Here is a 19,153-nt window from a genome sequence, read left to right as displayed (position 1 = left end):
TCCAACAACCGTGGCTGTAAAAGCAAACCCACTCACTAGGGAATCACGCTGAAATGTTTTACTGCAATTCTTTTATAATGTAGCCAGTTTCAAATAAAGCCTTCAGGGTACCTGTCAACAAGCAGGAGGCCTTCTGAAGAGGTAGATGAAAGCAGTATTTCACAGCAAGGTCACTGTCAGATGTTACCAAAACATTGCACGCGCCAATCAGCACAGACCCGAGGAGAAGCTAGTGTGGAAGTCGCCCTTGGCAGTGAGAAGGGGTGTGTGCCCGCGCTGCCTCAAGCATTATTTCCATTTTACCTTATGAAAAGCAGCAAGGACTGCCATTCCTTTAAATAACAAACTATACAAATCAAAAGGAGCAGAAATGTAAGGAATGTTTCTGATGAAAACAAACTTAAGGATTCAATAAATAATATAAAATGCTTTTGTGCTAAAATAGAACTCTTGTTTTTTATATATATATGCAGTTTAGCAATCTTTGTTACCCAGAAAAAGCCAAATCTATTATAATTAGTTAAAACATAGAAAAATACGATTTAACAGTAGAACTTAAAATTGGCCAGTGTTTAGCTTATAAACCACATATAATATATACATCATGGAATACAATCAACTAAGACAGGAAATTAAATTTCAAGTCCTTTGTATTATGAACACGAGTAGAAATATTTCTCCATTCCCTACCCTTAACATGAAAGACATTTTATATAAGGACAAAATGAAAAATGGGGCGGGGGGTAGTTACCAATTTTCAGAGATGACTTTGAGATTGTTAGGTATAGGAGAGTTAACTCCACTATAAGAATATGATTTATTTAATTCTAAAATGCCGTTTCTTTTCTATAGGGTTTTGAGGAAATGCATACACTGTTAGCCCATGTTCTGTACTGTGTGTTTTAAATAAAGGCAATTCAAAATTTGGGGTGCTGCATTTACAAGTCAATACTAACCCAGCCATGTGGGCGAAGTGGCTGTCCACTGTGCTTCCCCCACCCCCTAGGCCTTCAGAGTGGGGACCCCAGCTGCTGGACTGCAAAGGGACAGCTCTCTTAGGCCTTGAGGACCATGCAACTCTAAAGTCCATTAGGACTAGAGGAAACCAATGGGTATCATTTTAGAGTTAACTTTCATTAATTCTACTGTGAATTTTTCTAAAAAATGTGGCCCGGAGACAAAAATTTATATTAACATGAATCTAAGTAACTAATTCAAGCCTCTCGAGTCAACTTTATGTGGGAGGGGGAATCATGTTAGATCTTTATGGGAAAAAATTTTGAAAATGTAAACTATTATAGCTCCCTGCACAAATGGGCCACGGCCCAAGCGGCAAGCCCCGTCCTGCTGGGATGGCTTATTGCGGCTGCGATGGGTTTGTAACAGTGTCCACAGCTGAGGCCAGGCACTGCACAGACTGCACCCAGGCCCCGCCTCTGCCCCTCTGATGGCAGTGAGGTGACACCCCAGGCAGGCATGAGCGCAGGGTCAGCACTGCCTTAGCTCCCAGTCGGGTGCGCCTTCCCCAAGGGACTGGAGGCAACCTGATTTCTACAGTGAACCCTGAAGGGAAGCAAATGGCTTTGTAAAAGGCTCAGCAGTTCCACATTCTTTTGCACCATTTCTACCACTGTTTTTTTTCTGGGAGGGGACACCCTACCCACCTCCCGGCCACCACCTGTCACAGATCACAGTGAAGCACAAACAACACGTCAGTCCTCGGGGTGGAGGGGAGTTCGTTCTTCAGTTGTGTCTGAGTGACAAGGACGCAGTTCCCCAAGAGCTAACTGAGAAAACACTCCACGTGGTTAAATCACGCAAGCCTTTTACCCGCACACATCAAAGTAATTTTATAGATTCATGTCATGTGACAGGTCCAACTTTCGAGATTTCTTCTTGATATGTTAAAATTTGAAACATCAGAAAAATCAATTCAACAGAAAAGTCAAAGGCTTCATTGAATTGGCTCAACTACCAACTGACTGAAATTAAAAAAAAAAAAAAAAAAAAACATCATTGGGAAAAACCACACTGTGGTTTTTCTTTTAAATCTAGTTAAATCTCATTGTTAACTGGTAAACGATACTCATTTTGAGGACGTTAAAACAATTGTTTCTAATACCCATCTAGCATATTTCAAACTGCAAATCCAGCTAAATCTTGTGTGAAACAGATGGCTGTTTATTGTTTTCTCTCCAGTAGGATACTTCCTTTCCTCAGAGGACCTTGACATTTGACCCTTCTTTCTATATTCGGAATTTGAGAGTAGTGGTCAGTATTGACCACTATTGGTCAGTGAATTGACCAACCAGAGGCCTGGTACTTTTGCACCAGCAATGAAACAACAGTTATGTCTACGAGTTTTGCTTAAAAATTATACATGACACAGAAGGAAAAACCATCAGTTCTACAGACATGAGGGGACAAATACATGAGGGGACATCAGGTGAAAATAAAACCCTGGATTCACAAAAGTTTTAAATTTATTCCATATGTGTTGTACAGCAGCTTAAAGTAATCTATTTTTTTTAGGTTTTGCTTTATTGATTCTTTTGAATTATGAAATCAAGATTTATTATAACATAATTTTATAAAAATAATAACTTTATCTTCCTTGACAATGTTAAAATACCCTAACCATATAAAGCTAAAATAAGGAGATTTGTGCTGTTGTCCTTTTGAAATGACCAAACCTCAGACAGATATAACTCACACATCTAGGACTGATGTAACTCGAGTTTACCAAGATGTCTCAACCAGCTGGCTTATGGACCACTGGGCACCGGGACCTGGCACAGGAGGGCGGCAGCAGTGCCTTCTCTCTGCCAGCACAAGCATCGACCCCAAAAGAAAGTCTGTTGTACAAGTCCAGGTTGCAAACCAGACCCCAGCACAGACCCTCAAAAGCTGTTCATCCTAATCTCACAGGGCACTCTAAACAAAGGCCATCTGGATGGGCAGGCCATCTAGATGGGTTTCTCAGCCACATCATTATAAATCGAATATGGGTTGGATGAAGTTTGAAGCAAAAAGGCTCTTAGGATATTTTTCAATTCATATTTCTTTGAGATTGACATGATGTTCTGTTCCAGAGCAAAAATTGTATTTTTTAAAGAGATGTGAACTGGTGGAGCGAATGCCCCAGGTCTGACATGTGAGACACAAAGCCCAGACCCTGCAGGAGGCTGTGCACCTTCTCACCACGAGCCGCAGGGGCTTCTAGCCTGGGAGAGTACAGGCCCGCCTGTGCCGGGGCCACCCGAGGCAGAGGCTGCTAGAATCAGTCGTGGCAGGGAGACACTTGCTGCGAAGAACGACTGCTTTTTTGTTTCTGGTGGTTTTCGTTTTCTGAAAGAGCAGTTTGGATACTGCTTTCCCCTTCTAAATATGGGGATGCATGGAAAGCGTACACCCTCCCCCCTCTACTGGAAATAGCAGATGTAGAACATGGATGCCAATTTAAGTTCCAACTATTACAGTAATGGCGATGGGCAGCGAACATCAACATTTCTGTTCCAAAATAACTCCTATGAAGTACAAGACTCTTTCAGTAATCATCTTCCAAGCTCTCAAAATATAATTTCATTAAAAAGTACTTAACTTCCCATTCCACATAGCATGTACATGTTAACACAAGGATTTGGAATCACTAAAAATATCGAGGACAGGATGCAATAATTATAATGCCAAGTCAGTTATATTGTTAGTAACTAACTTACAAACATACAATAAAATTGCACTAAGAATAGGACAAATATGCAGACTTTGAAAATTACTATTTTTAGTCTGATGACATGGACGGCTTTGCTGGGAAACACACTGACATTTATGACCCAGCATTTATTTGGGGCATAGAAAGGGCCTGGAAAGCATTGGGGGAAAGGAACTGTGGGGAGAGGGGCCACTGGGATTGTGCACAAAGCCTTGATGCTCTCCAATTATCACTGTCAGAGAACAAGCCATCCAGTGCAAAGTCCATTTGCCTGAAACAGGTAAATGACGATGTAAAAGTCAACATACACAGCTAACCCGCTTTGACACATTCATTCTTCAGCATTCCTTCTTTGATAAAATCCATTTAAGAAGATCCTCAAGTGTACAACAGAGCAATTCTTTCCTCCTGTCACACATCCATTACTGATATGTTTCCTGAGGTCAGGCAGAAGGAACTAGAATTACTATGTCACACAACTGCTTACTGTCGAAACCCAAGATAGACTCACGCCAGCATTCACACACACCCAGACATGTTGAAAGTGCTGTTTGTCAACTTGAGCGAGTTGGACTTGAAGATTTTTGAAAATCACTATTACCCTGAAGTTGAAAACCCTACTGCCTCTTCTTCAGATGGAGGTCGGCCTTTGCAAGGATGTGCTGTTGACGCCTTCGGTACGAGGGACACCCAGGCCCCCTGAGAACCCGAGTCCCACTGGCTAAAGGCGCCCTGTGAGGTGGGCCAGCGTTCGTGAGGACCCAATGGTAACCTTTCAGAAAACAGCTTCAAGCTTTCCACCCCAGGATGAGAAGAAGTCGGTTCTGAAGTGCACATAAGGAACACATGGCCGATCTCCCATCCCACAGCAATATGGAGCGAAGACATACAACCAGCAGGTGGCTGTTTATACATAAAAAATATGGCAATGCTAGGGCCGCCCATCACCCAACACTGAAGACAGTGCAATTACATCTTGGCAAGTCTAAGATATGTTTGATATAGATGTAAAAATTGAAGTGACAAGTAAGAATCATTTCAAGTTCTAGGGACGTATATACCAAAATAAGTGTGTAGCAAAGACAAAGAACTTTCAGTTCTTCAGTAGTTTTGAGTGCGGAAAGGTGTGATGGCGGTGGGAGGCACTCAGAGGGAGGGGGAGAGTGGCGCCTGAGAGTGGTCACCCCTCCTGTTAGGAGCATCTTGGGTCTTCCTGGGCACGGAAGGACCCCAGAGATAAGTGTGTCGAACTTCTAATCCTCATGTGTCTCCAAAAGGCCCCACTGCAAGGGCTGCCAACACCTGGTGCAGATTTCCCGGAGGCCCAGTGTTCCCCAGGCCCTCCCTGTCCGGTTGTCAGAGGCCGTTGCTATTCCTGTGGCAGAGCGGCGGCTTGGAGAGCTCCACAGCAGCCGGCCGCGGTTTGTTGAGGAACTTTGGAGCCCGGCGCAACAACCGCTGGGCCTCGGTGAATGTTTCTGTCAACTCTTTCTTCCACTGTACAAACTCAGGATCACTCTAAATGGAGACACAAGGGGAGAAGTTGGGATAGCTTCAGCCAATTTTGCCAGCAGCCTGTGGATTCCTCTAATTAACCATGTCCTAGGAACCCCATTCCCCAGGAGGGCACACCCCTCTTTTCTGCCTGACAGTGATGTATCAACTGGGGGTCATGCAAAAACTTCTTTCAGGGAGTCCCCGCAGAGAAAGGAAAAGCATATGAAGCCTTCAGGTGATCCTCACACAACCGACCTTGAGAATCGCTGCCTGGAATCTGTTCGGAGACTGACTACCTTTGATTTCCGATTTCTAAAACAACTGAAGTCTATGAATAACATATGGGGAGTTCTGACAAAAGCACCTTCACATGTACATGCAGTAATGAAGTCATTAAATACATGCTTTTGTGCACACTACTGGTCTACCTAATATCTGCTCTTGTCACACACACTGCCTCCCCCCACCACACACACACAAGTAAAGGAGTGTTCAGGAATTGAACATGAACTATAACAGACCTCAGGGGAGAGAAAGATGGCATTTCCACTGAGAGAAACCACTCTTATTTAAACATACAGACCTCGACCGCAAACATTCTGAAAGATTAGATCTGAAAAACTATAACAGATAAAATTACAGACTCCTATCAACTCTGGACAGAGTTTTCAGGTAGGGTAATCAAAGTATCTCACGTACTTTCTCTTGACGTTGCCTAATATTTGCTTCTTTAAAAATATCTGTGGGGCCTCCCTGGTGGCACAGGGGTTAAGGCTCAGCACTATCAAGCTACCCGCAGCCACTGCAGCATGAATTCGCTCCCCAGCCAGGGAGCTACCCACATGGCCCAGCAGACCTCTCCTGTCTCACCTGCTGCTCCCCTCAGCAGTGTATTTCCGTAGATCTGCCTGTTCTGCTCCCAACTCTGTCTCTGATGAATCCTCTCATCCCCCTGCAACTCTGGCCTGTACCCCAGTTCTTGTATGCATAAATAAATTAAATAAATAAATAAAAATATCTGAATTTGCGGAGAACCTTCTATCTTGGAGGGCTCTTGCTAACATTGTAAGTGATAAAGCATGGAGAAGAAGATGTTTTATACCCTGACATCCAACAAAAACAACAAAAAAACAACTCACCTCACATTGCAAGACAAATTGCTTCCCTCCTTTTATCCTCAGCAAAATGCATTTTTTGTCTTTAATCTGAGTTTCTTCCACTGACAGAATCTGTTCCATTGTCAGTAAATTTTGCTAAGGGTAAACATTTAAAATTACAAATCACTTGACATCATTTCATGATTTCTTATTTAAATTAATAAATTACACCAAAAACTACTGACTCAGTTTTTTTTTTTTTAAAAAAAGCACTTTTCTTTCTTTGATGATGTTCTACAAGTATGGGGACATGGCTACAAAGGGACACACACAAAAGTTCAAATCATAAGGTCTCAAAGAAAACTGCAAAGAAAGGAAAGTCTCTGTACGGCATAAGAGCAAAGCTGTTCCCTCAGCACAGAATTGATTTTTGAATGATTATGAATCTCGGGTATGCTTTCTGATCACGCACAATGAAGCACTGTATATGATTTACACAAGCAAAGGGTGTATATTTGAGTGTAAGCGTGTAAGTTAGCAATATTTTGATAATCATCAAAATGATGTTATAAATACAGGTGACATCCTTAAAAGATTGTCACGCCAGCTCTATAGCATTGTAGCTTAAGGTGAATGCTATAGGGTCACGAGTACCTTACCAGTTTATGTTTTTTTGGATAAATACTCCAGGAATCCTAAATGAAAAACAATATCATCATAAACTCTCATTTCTCTTTTTCCTTATATACATTTACGAGTCCACCTATGCACGTTTTGAAAAACAAGGCAATTTATTGTATCTGATGTTAAACCAGAGAAAACATTTTTGTGTGTTTTAGTTTTCAAGTATCCTGAAGGGTGAGACTCTGGTGGGCACACCAGTGACTTACCCACAGACAGCTTAACAAGTGCATAACATTCCCAGCACCACTCAATACCTGGAAATGTTCTATAAACTTTATTGTAGTCTACTGACCAAAACCTGAGTGATAGTTTAGGAGGCCCAAAGTATCTTATTAACCATAACTCAAGTCCTTGGTTTATTAATTTTTAGAAATGACTTCTGGGACACTCATAATAGTCAGATCTTATCTGGAAAGATTATGGCAATATGCAATAGCAATCAATCTTAGTTAACAGCAAATTCACCATCTAAAAGACATACACTCCAAAGTCAAATTACACATATTTGGGTTTATAACTTTCCCCACTTCTGACCACTGGACAATTGAGAGCAGGTGTCCATAAAACATAAGCCGTGTTTTTAAGATGTGGGACGCCGTCCTGCTAGAGATGACTAAGCACTGCCTCCCCAAGAGCAGAAAACAAGTCTCCATAGAGACAAGTCCTAGGGACATTGTGGATGAGAAATTTATTTTTATCGTATTTATCTTAGAGATAAAGAGCAGCTATGTCTTCTTGTCTATTGTATAAAATCTGCTTATAATTTTCCAACAAGGTGGAAACAAAAGGAAGGGTGGTTTGGTAACCTCATCTCTGTGCCAAGCTTCAGGCCTGCCTGATTTACTTCATTTTCTGTGACCCAGACCAGGGAAGGTGGCACAGGCAGGCTGGGGTCAGAACCACGCCTCACTGTCTGCCTGCACTGACATGGGCTGAATGAACCTAAGTTCCCTCTAAATAAAATACAAATTAGACCCTCAAAGGTTGGTCAAAAGGTTGAGCTGGGTAAGGGAGTGAGTGTGTGTCTGTATTATAGTCCCTGGCCAAAGGTAAATATGCAAAAGTTGTAGCAGTTGCTCTACTTTCTGCTTCTCCATCTTATGGATGCAGAAACAGCGCTGTGTTCAAAGCCCCGGCGAGGCCGAGCAGGGGGGTGATCCCACACTCTGAAGCCCCAGATCTGCCATGATTTTGATGCCCCCCAACCACTTCCTGGCCTTCTCCAAACCTGTCTGCTTTAAACCTCAGGGTCTGCATGTTCGATTTTCAGATCTTTCAAAATCCTTCCTGGACTCAGAAGTTTAAAATTTAAAGCTGAACATTTAAGTCTCCCGTACACAAGTTAAAACAGATAAGGCAGAGCTTCGGTGGCGACGTCACAGAACACGCCAGCAAGGGACCTGCATGCGGCAGCAGCACGCGGAAACGCACTGGGAAGTTCCCTGGAGACTTACGCGTGACTCCCCTTCTCCTCTCCATTCAAGTCTATTTGGAAAGAGGTAAAAATATCGACGCTGCCACTGAGTCAGGAATGGGTTTCCCAGTTTCAGCATGTACCCATGCATAATACAGTCCTTTCCCAGAGCATAATCTGAGGAACATAAAATAAATGAAAATTAAATAGGCTGTGGAACAGGAGATCTATGTTATACTCAGAATAAAAAAAAAAGATCACTTTTTTTTTAGAAAAATCAAGTTTATTTAACTATAACACAAGATCCTTTAGCTCTCTCACCACTAATTAATGGTTGCTTCTTAATACTGATACACTCATGATGCTCATTTATTGTTCGAAGAGGGCAAATGTTTGTTTTCAAACTTATTTTTCATGATGTATAATGAGAACTGGAGAACAGATATAGCTAAATTCAAGCCATGCTCCAAGTATCTTTCCCTAATGTGGCCCTGGAGCTCCTCCTTTTAGTCACCTTTTATCTTATAAATAACAGAACAGTGGGGATTTCTTGTCTAAGTAATCAAAGATCAAAACTATATGTTCCTCAACATAAAATTATATTCATCCCTTGAATATGTGATTAACTAGAGAAATCAAGGCAATTCATACCCATGTTAAGTCCTGATGCCATTTTTTTAAAGTGAAGTTTTGTCTCTTTAAAAAAAGGTGAATTTAAAGTGGCTTGTTTGGGCTTCATTAAGGTCTCTGATCATGCTAATCACTCATTTACTCCCACCCCCATTTATTCAGCAATGATTAAGTGGATGCCTCGATGCTGGACATGTTCCCAGGTCTGGATTCAGCAATGAATAAAAAGCCATAACTCCTCCTTTCCCGGGAGCTCGCATTCTGGTGGAGAGTCAAATAAACAGGTGAGCAAAGCCCATGCTGTGCCTATGGACACGCAGGAGGGGAAAAAAATAGAGGAGGGAGGGAAGCGGGAGGGTGAGTCGTGATAGGGTGAGTTTCTAGGGTTGCCATTTAATGGAAAAAGTCTCTGCATTTCTAAAGTATATTTAAAGTATAAGTCTTACATTTTCACCTCAGAAATCTAAGCCTCTCTATTATACTATAAAGGTGTCTTCTGAGACCTTCAACCAAGGTCTAGTAATTACATGTAATTACTTACACATAAGACAAAGTCATCAATTTTCTAGACATTCTAATCATAGCCCTAATTAAAAGAATATACTTCAACAAGGTATTTAAGATATATATATTTTTTTCTTAGTCCAATCTGTTAAGATTCTAGTGACACTGGGGTCCTCCTTTGAGCAAATGACCATTAACAACTAGGTAAAATCTGCTACAGCAAACAGTCCAGAATGATGATCTCAATGGACCATTCTCTACAGAAGAACTCAGGAAGAAGCCTTGCTGAAGGGAGATGAGCACAGTTAAAACGCTACAAGAGTTCCTGGGTGTGTTCAATCAACTTTTCTGTTAGGAGAAATTCATCCAGGACCCAGGATATCTTTCTAAGTAAATGACAAACACTGCCTAGGAAACTGTAAGATCAATGCAGTTGCACCAAGATGCTCCCACCAGAGCACACACACACACACACACACACAATGATAGGAAATAAAATCATTTCTGGTCATTCTTAATATAGCACATGGACTTCAAAAAAGATCTTTGCTCGAGGTACAATGAAATATATTATCATAATCATCAACTGTAATAAATGTAAATATACAAAATTTATAAAATCTTAGGAAAATCAAAAATGACAATATTTGGTGAATCCCAAAGGGCTGATTTATTTAGTACTTAATGTTATATATTCTACTTTTGAAATCCTAACAGGGCACTTGATTATTATAAATAAAAACATGGTTTAGCAATTCTTCAGTGCTGCTTGCGATGCAAATACAGTATAAATTTATACACACACACACACATATATATATTTATCTCCTAGCAAGTGACAAACAATGCTAAGTTCCTCACCAGGACCAATGGGCCCAGTGAAAAACAAAACTACAGGCCCCTTCTTAAAAAACTGTTGTAAAAGTCAAGAATGTTGACAGCAGAGCACTAAACTATATGGGATTGCACAAGTCACACAGGAAGCTGGTTCCTGACATTGTAATATTCCATTTTCTAAAGGAAAAACTTCCAAACTAACCTCAAACACTCAAGATAAAAAGACATAATAACAAAGTACTATTGTTGATCTCCATACATTTGTATTTATACATTGACTAAAGACTGAAAAATCATACTGAACTTTTCCAAGTCAGGTAAAAGTAAAGCAATTTATAGCTCCCTCCACGTCCTCCCCATCACTTGAAAATACTTTATGACCCAAATATTTCTTCAGCTTTACAAAAATTTTTAAAATTCATTGCGTGATAAACATTTTGAGACACATTAGTTATTTTACCTTCTTCGTGGCCAAGTTGCTTATTTTTAGCTCTCTTCCTGGCCTCAATTTTATCTGTGTCTGCATTTACTGCTTCATAAACTGTTTCCGCCACTTCCTGCTGCCAGCGCTCAGAGATTACCAAAGGGAAGTTCTTGTAGAGTTCTTGGTCACAATCAAGAAGCTGATGATTTTAAGAAATCGAGATATTTATGATTTAACATACATACAAAGGCAACAGCTTCAAAAGGATCATTAAAACTGTATGTAGAAAGGTAGCCAGGGGACAACATATGATCATCTGGACATAGCTGATTAATTCTCGTCAACTTCTGCTGGTGATAATCAGGCAACCAGGATCCACATATGGCTATGACTGGTGAACACTTTGCTGTCAGTCTTGGGTTATTTAATTTCTACCCATTTTTCATATTCTCTTCCTTACATTTTTGCACTGAAACTAACTAACATGTAAGGATGGTTTACTTGAAATACTAGAGGATTCTGATAACAAAATAAAATTTCAATTATGGTGAGAATATTTTATTTGCAGATGTAGAGAAAGAGACCCCTGTTGTTTTAAAAACAATTACCAGGGAGTAACCAAGAGGGCTTCCTAACCATACTTAATCAATCTGGAAAGTGAGAAAACCAGAGGGTGAAGTAGGCTGAACTAACCATTCATCTCATGAAACTTCCAACTGTCCAATCTTTTAATAGTATAATCAAATGCCTGAGGGTGAAGCTCAAAATAACATGAAGACTTAGGAAACTTAAGTGAGGAAACTTTAAGCGTTGCTGTAATAAAAATTACCTAATGGTAACACTTTTCTTCCGAACTATTATTCAAAAGTCTCAGTTCTTTCCTGTAAAGGAGGCTAGACTCTGCAGATGAGTAAAGAAAATGGTTTTATGCATCTGAGCTACAGCTTTGTGGCAGAAAAGCTAGCAACCCTACTGATAGAAGATAACATGCTTGTCTTTCAAATCACAAATCTCTTTGGAAATTTGATTTGCTCATTCCTTTGCCTGGAGATGAATGTAGACAGATATTAGAACATGCAAGTTATTTGGAAAGAGAAGAAGAGCAAGGTTGAGGAACTGCCCAAGACCTTCAGCAAATCAATGAAACACCAGAAGAACTTGCACGCCAGATCCCAATCTGGCTTCCCCAGCTCCTGTTATTGGCCTGTTAGAATAATGTGTGGACTTGAGGTACTTGGACTCACAGGGTCTCTCCTTGTTCACTCTCCTTCGGCTGCCCGAGTTATACCTAGAGCGCAAACCCTAGGCTATTCTGGGTGTGAACACTCAAGTGTGTGCCCCTCTATGTATTAGTGCCATGTGGTGGGTCGTGAGAAGGCTGAGGCTGGAATTATGGACACTGGAGCAGATTCTGGAATGTGACAAAAGTAAAAACACTTCTTTTCAAGCAGTTATTCTGAAATGGTCAAGATTCTGCTTTGTATCCAAACCACTCTACTTCCCACAATTTCAGAAACCCTTGACATGGCCTATATTTTTGAAAATGAATGCATAAAACAAAGAAGAAAATCTACACTAATGCAAGGCGAGCTTTTTCTTTTTAAGTACAATTTTGAGGTTGCTTATTTTAAAGATAAAGATAGTTCCCTAAAATGCATATTGCCAGCTGGGCTAGCCATCCAGGCCCTAGGCTCCTCACCTGCACTGAACCAAACCACTGTCACATGCCACTCAAGCTCACAGAGCATCCTATCTTGGCTTTTGTGCAGGAACCAAAGCCACAATAAGAGAAGCTCTGATGGAAGCCAGATGCTTAGACAGGCTATCCCATCCAGATGCAGACATCTTGGCCATGAACCCACTCACTTCACAAGTGAGAAAACCAAGGCTCAAGAGGTTATTTAATTCTGCTCAGCTAATACAAACAGATCTGAGCCCCTCTGTCTGACTCCAAAGCTTAGATTATGGTTGACAAAACTTGAACTATGAGACTATCTTTCAAACATCAAAAATCCCCATGGACTCCCCATGAGAGCAGTGCCTTCTGAGAGGCAGCAGTACACCTGATGATAAAGTCTACTGTAATGGCATTCTCCTGCCACAGTCTAGTCACCAAAAGCACTTGGTAAATGGACTGTCTGAAAAACATAGCTGTCGAATGGAGCTCACACACCTGACATGCACGGGGCTGTCCAGGTTACAGGTGATGCCTGCTGGTACACACATCTGGGCACTGGTCACACTGCTGTCCCCAGGAGAGCCACTGCTCCAGGTCACAGATGTTGTCTCCTCCATTTTGCCTTCACCCAACCTCCCTCTCCTGGGAAGCTGACCCTGCAAATATCTCTGCCACCTTCTGACTCACTGTTACCTTTCCTGTCACTGTTAGCTCTGACCAACCACTAGCCCCTTCCTCAGTTCCACCTGTACTGGGCCTCCTCGCACTCCTCTCAATGGCTGCGTAACCTCCCAGCAATCTTCATGTCTCCAGTCAGTTACCCACCATCTCTGTCTCCATGTCCTATTGTCTCAGGTGTCTCTAGGGATAGTCCCTGCCAGATCATTGTGTTTTTCTAGTCTCTCTCTTAGCTACACCTTACAGATGATGGTCATAGTATCACAATCTTCTGGAGGGGGAAGGTACTTGGTAGGAAAAATGAGGGGCTTGTGTAGAAAGGGTATAAATGCAGGCAGTTGAGAAAACACAGGGAGCATCTAACGGGGAGTGGAGAGATCCTGGAGGAAGCTGGGAAGGTGGGGGCAGATGTGAACCTGACATGTAGTGATACACTTTGACTTAGAATCCCGAAGAGGAGGTTTCTTTCTCATGACTCACCATCTGTAATTATGCCTTGTCTACTTGGAAGAATAATGACATGAACAAAAGTTTGAAAAATGCAGAGGATTGTATAAAAAAAAACAGTGATTATTTCACTTCTGATTGACAAATGCAAAATGATTCATGCTGTTTGCTCTTTCCATCCAAACAAAGAGAGAGCTAAATACTTAGAAAGATTAAATGACTGGCTCTTTGGTACGAGAAGTATGTTTGCTTTCACACAGTTGTGTTTTCCTGATTCATATACGTTCAGGTTTCATTTCAATCTCAAATATATCTAATGCAAAACCTGACCATTTTCAGTTTATCAAACACAATTGTGAGTCCAAAGATAACTTTTTTTTGTTCCTAACTACTTCAAGTCCTTGACTTAGTCTTCAAATACGTAGTTACCCATTTGTAAGCTGCATTCCATAAACAGAGCAATGCTAACACAATCACTAACCTTGGTTTACAATAATAAAAAAATCCCTCAACCTCCAAAATTAAAAATGAAAGCAAACATGTGTACCTTGATTCCTTTGGTGTCCTCTTCATCAAACGAGCCGATGTCAAAGGCGTCGGCAGCATTGACTTCTCCCCGGGGGGGAATCAAGGGTGGAGGGTACTGGAAGGCCCAAAGAAGCATAATTCAGTTATCAGATGATCGTACAGCCCTACCCCAACCTGTCATCTGTCAAGAGGACACACGGCAAGCAGGCGATATGCTGCACTCCAGTGCCTACGCCACAGTGCCTCATTCACAGGTGGGCTTATGTGCCGCGTGGCCCCAAAGGAAGACCCCAGATTTTAGACAACTGAAGGAGGGAAAAGACTCATGCCAAAGTCTTAAGTGAGTATAAAATACAATGGAATCTCAAGAGGCCCCAGCTCAACTCCAGGAAAGCATGTTCTCTCGACAATGAGCCACCACGTTCAACCAGTGGGGCTTTCATATTCCACAGGTCTGGGAGAAACACTGTGCACCCATAAACAAACCTGAGCTCGGTGCCCACTTAGCCAGGGCTCCACCTCTACCTCCCCTCAGGTAGGACTAACAGATAACCATTCTGAGTTCGTGCAAAAATTAGTCTAAAGCTGATGAGCAAAACTTTTCATAAAGGCGTGCAGACCTCTCCTGCCGCCCACTGCTCCCCTTAGCAGTGTACTTCGTCACTGTGCCTGTTCTACTCTCTGCTCTGGCTCTGGTGAATTCTCTCACTTCCCATGCCTCTGACTGTACCAGTGCTTGTATAAATAAATAAATAAATCTTTAAAAAAAACCACAACTTTTCATAACACTAATTTGGGGCTTTTTGCTGTATCAAGGAGAGTACTTAAAAAGCTTTAAATAAAAATGCAATATGCTGCTATCCAATCATGCTAATTCTTAAACTATGTGGTAGTGAGCTAGAAAGTGTATGTGAATTTATGACACGTTTCTCATATGTTTTTATACAGCTCCTTATAAAAATACTTGTATGTTGAGATAAGAAGATAAACTAAAACTCAAAAAGTTTCAACTACACAGACATTTGCATTAGCTAGATAACAGCTCCACTTCACCATTTATGAATTTATGGAGAAGATATTTCTAAACTTTTTCCAAAAGTATGGAAAAACTTGGACAGAATAGCAAGAAGAGCCCTGTGGTCAGGGTCCCGAAGACAGAACCAGGAAGCCATCAGTGAGTAGAGGGACAGAGAGCACCAGGCTCTGGTACCAGTGGGGCCCAGAGGGAGTACCTTTTGCAAGTAGACCTGTTGCCAGTCAATGCCTTTGAAAAAGCTGTGCTCTTTCACTTCCTGTGTGCTGTTCAAGAAAGAGACATAACAGTGGTAAGATGCATCTGGAAATCTAAGAAACCGTTCATAAAAATTTAAGAACACAGAGGAACTACTTCCAGTTCTGGAAGAAAGCAAGTAAATATACTTCTTTCAAAGCAACATAGGAAATATTGCATCCTGAATCTAGGAATGCTATCCTATAAATAATTTACTTGGGATGTTTGTTCCAGTTTAAGACAAACGTCTCCCCTACCCCCACGTATTTCAGTCCTGTAATCATGAGAACAAATTTAAGTGAGAATTAAACCAGAGATTTTACATATGAAAGAACAAATGTGGACAAATCATGCAAGATAAAAAGGTAGAAATATGAAGCACCTAACATGCTATACTTTCTCCCCCTATAGCCAATCCCCAAACACCTGCAGCTGTTATTCTAATGGGAAAAAAACATCTGAAAGGGTCTACTTTAAGAAATTAAAGTTGTTAACTTAAAAAAGTAATCAGTTAAAGGGTTTAAGTTATTGGAAAGTATAACAATAAATCAAATCAAAGACACAGCTAGTAACAAGGCCAGGGGCAGAGAAGACCAAACTGGAAATCCCAATATCCAATTAACAGGAGTTGTAAGAGTTAACCATCAAAATGGAGGAGAGGAAATGTCAAGGAAATAAAAGAAGGATGTTCCCCAAGCTGAAGAGCATGAGCCTTCTGTGTGAAAGGGACCCCAATGTGCCTTCCATGAGTCCCATGACCAATACCAAATGTTCGCATGAGCAAAGCAATAGCTTCAAAGGTGGGGGGTGGGGGGCGGGAGTCAGTATCAATTCAAAGTTCTGTATTCAGTCAAAATAGTGATGGAGTTTGAGGACAGCAGGAAGACATGTTGGAAATAGAGGAAAATAGCACATTTGCCTCCATACTTCCTCTCTCAAAGAGTTACTTGGGAAGGAACATGTTCTAGCTAACATGTGGAAGACCCAGAAACAAGAGTGCATGAGACCAAGTAACTGATAGATTTAAACCTGGAGAGTAAGAAAGGGAAGAGCCGATGGGATAGTGCTGATTAGCATACACAGAGCACTCAGCTCTCACTGGGAAGGTAGGTTGAGTTCCTCGTAAGGGAAAAATCAGGAGAAAATTAAGTCCACAAGTATTAAATTATTTTTGATAGGTATTTTAAAATTTATATCTCTATGCAAATATAGATATGCAAACACACACACATTTCCTATGTAAATATAACTAACTTAAGGTTTATTAGCAGGCCATGCAGAGACTGCTTAATGAACATTTGTATTGCCCTATAGTGTAAATACTACTAATTCATTTATGACCTGTGAAATCTGCCTATATGCAAAACACAAAGATAGATTATGACTGCAGAATAGGGAGTAAACAGTCTCAACTTGACAATATAAAAATGAAAATTAACCAGGACAAAAACGAGGCAGACAATGAAAGACAGGAGTGCCCAAACTCTCACTATTTATAAAATAGGGACTCAACAAATACAGTTTATATTTGGTGGAACAAGGCACAACTGGGTAAATACATAATTTAAAGCTACAAAGGTTAAGTAAAAGAGGAACCAAAACCAGTGTTTCAAGTCTTTTGATGGGTGGTAGAAAGGGAAGATATAGAAAGAGTAGTAAGTGGGCTAAATATACACCTGTACAGCAGGAACAGGTGATTTCCCAAAATAATAATTAAGGAAATATAGACGTAAGCACATTATTCAGCTATACACATGTACATAGATGTAATGCTTATACTAAAATATATCACTCTACAAAACACACACACGGATAGGACATATGTGACAAACATATATATAACAGAGGTGAAGATTGTTTCTTATTGAAAGCAAGCCTAGGACTGGGAAGAAGAGCATTATGTAAGAAAGAAATAGGGGAAAGATGTGTATTCAGTCTTTTTCTGTAAATTCTCCATAGATTGCTGTTTGAGGGATTTTTGCTATTGTCATTTGGTGGCTTTGGCAGGAGGGCAGGGGACAGAAAGCAAGCATAAGATAGTTAGTCAGGTATACGAGAGAGAAAATATGTGGGGACCTGGTCAGAATAGTAAACTGTCATAATCACAGTGTATTGAGTGTAGCCATGGAACAATGAAATGTCAGAATTCATTTCCATCACCTACACGAGTGACTTTTACAGTTAAAAAGTTAGGGACTCCTTCAACTTATTAACTACAAAAACGTTTTGGGTGTCATACATATTTCCCACGTGATTTTTCTCTCCCCCTAAATCTACACGAAAGATCTTCAAGTACTAGGAATGATTTTCTGATGTACTGAAAAGAAACCTTTTGCTCCCCAGGTAAAGATGCTGAGAGGGGAAACAGCCGCCTACCCGCCGCCTCGGCAGCCTAGCCGCTGACTGACGTCTCGCTGGAGCAGGCTCTCCAAAAGGGACTTGAGTTCAGGGGAGAAGGTGTCCGGGAGCTCCACGTTCTAGGGGGTGAAAAATGCATGTTTTCAAAAATGCATGCCTGGAAATGGTGCCCTCACAGCCAACCACATTAAAAGGCCATTCCTAAGATAAGTGGAGTGTTAAAAACTGCAGATTCATTACGGATTGATATTTACTCCAAAGAAACATAAAAGAGGTCACTAAACATTTTTTTGAAAGCTCTTCTTTTATTTGTTCAAACTAACCAGTGCTATAGATGCAAACAGCTCCAACAACTCTCCCAGGACTGCTTCAGAATGAACCTATCAGACTTGATTGTTGTTAGAATGTAGTTATTTCTTCACACTAATAAATTAAAAAAAAAACCAAGACCTAGACTTTACACTCTCTCTCTCTCTCTCTCTCTCTCTCTCTCTCTCTCTCTCTCTCATACACACACACACACACACACACACACACACACACACGGAGCAATATATATACATAAAGAGCAACACATACAATTACTGAGCTTCATCTTCTGGATACGAACGTAGTCTCTCTTCATAAAAACATCACAGTTTGAGGACACGTCATGTTTGCCTCTTTCGCCAGCACCAAGTCTGTCTCATCTGAATCTTTCCCTTTCATGAGAAACATGGGTTCTCTTGCCCGTTGTCTGTGGCACTGTTTATCCGTTCAGGATAAAGTCCTCTGGCAGAGCTTTTAGTTTGTCAGCAGTATCTCTTCTTTGATTTAAACATTTTCAAACCCAATCAAAGGCCAGATCAGAAGACTCAAAAGCCTTCCTCATTTTTCTACATCTCAGTAATTTTTCCTTTTTTATTTAATTTCTTTAGTTTTGTTTTTGATTTTCTATGACTTTTTTCTTATTAGCAAATCTTGATTTTTGCCTTAGCAACTATTTCCACTCATTTTTCTTTTGACATTCTTCTAGTAATGGTACCATCCACTTATTTTAAGAGAGCAAATTTTCACATGGGCTATAACAAAATGAAACATGAAATTACATTATGAATAAAATTAGCTTTTAATCTCCTTACCACGGTGAGTGTCATTCGGTCTATTTCATGCTTATCTTTGGTTTTATGTTGTCTGAAAGGGCTGTGACTGTAGAAACAAAGGACACTGTGTTAGAATATGCTATCAGATAAGTTAGCACACAGCACTGACTGATATTTGTGTGAAATACTGTGCTCTGAAACTGTTCATTCAAAATTATGGGAATTCAAAAGCCATAAAGCATTTATCACTTCCACAGAAAAAATGATGCTCAGGCACATTAAGTCCTGAAAGAGCAAGGCTTACATCTTACTT

The 19,153-nt window shown here is 40.7% G+C and overlaps 1 protein-coding gene across 4 annotated transcripts in view; it reads right to left on the bottom strand.

Moving 5' to 3' along the window:
• GRK3 (G protein-coupled receptor kinase 3) overlaps positions 1-19,153 on the bottom strand; it is a 149,678-nt gene continuing 130,525 nt past the window's right edge. For 3 of the 4 annotated variants that reach the window (XM_054695199.1, XM_054695198.1, XM_054695200.1), the window contains 9 exons: positions 18,880-18,946; positions 17,777-17,877; positions 15,363-15,429; positions 14,150-14,245; positions 10,836-10,998; positions 8,445-8,581; positions 6,966-7,001; positions 6,349-6,462; positions 1-5,230 (listed from right to left, as the gene is read on the bottom strand). In XM_054695199.1, coding sequence (XP_054551174.1) covers positions 5,069-5,230; positions 6,349-6,462; positions 6,966-7,001; positions 8,445-8,581; positions 10,836-10,998; positions 14,150-14,245; positions 15,363-15,429; positions 17,777-17,877; positions 18,880-18,946 — 943 coding nt within the window. In that variant the 3' untranslated portion in view covers positions 1-5,068. The remainder of the gene's footprint in view (positions 5,231-6,348; positions 6,463-6,965; positions 7,002-8,444; positions 8,582-10,835; positions 10,999-14,149; positions 14,246-15,362; positions 15,430-17,776; positions 17,878-18,879; positions 18,947-19,153) is intronic. The other variant, XM_037510780.2, reaches the window with a different exon arrangement.

The sequence above is a fragment of the Talpa occidentalis genome, unplaced genomic scaffold (assembly GCF_014898055.3).
Source record: "Talpa occidentalis isolate TD23 unplaced genomic scaffold, MPIMG_talOcc4v2.1 talOcc4.14, whole genome shotgun sequence".
NCBI classification, from domain to species: Eukaryota; Metazoa; Chordata; class Mammalia; order Eulipotyphla; family Talpidae; genus Talpa; species Talpa occidentalis.
This window is presented reverse-complemented; position numbering and strand designations above follow the sequence as displayed.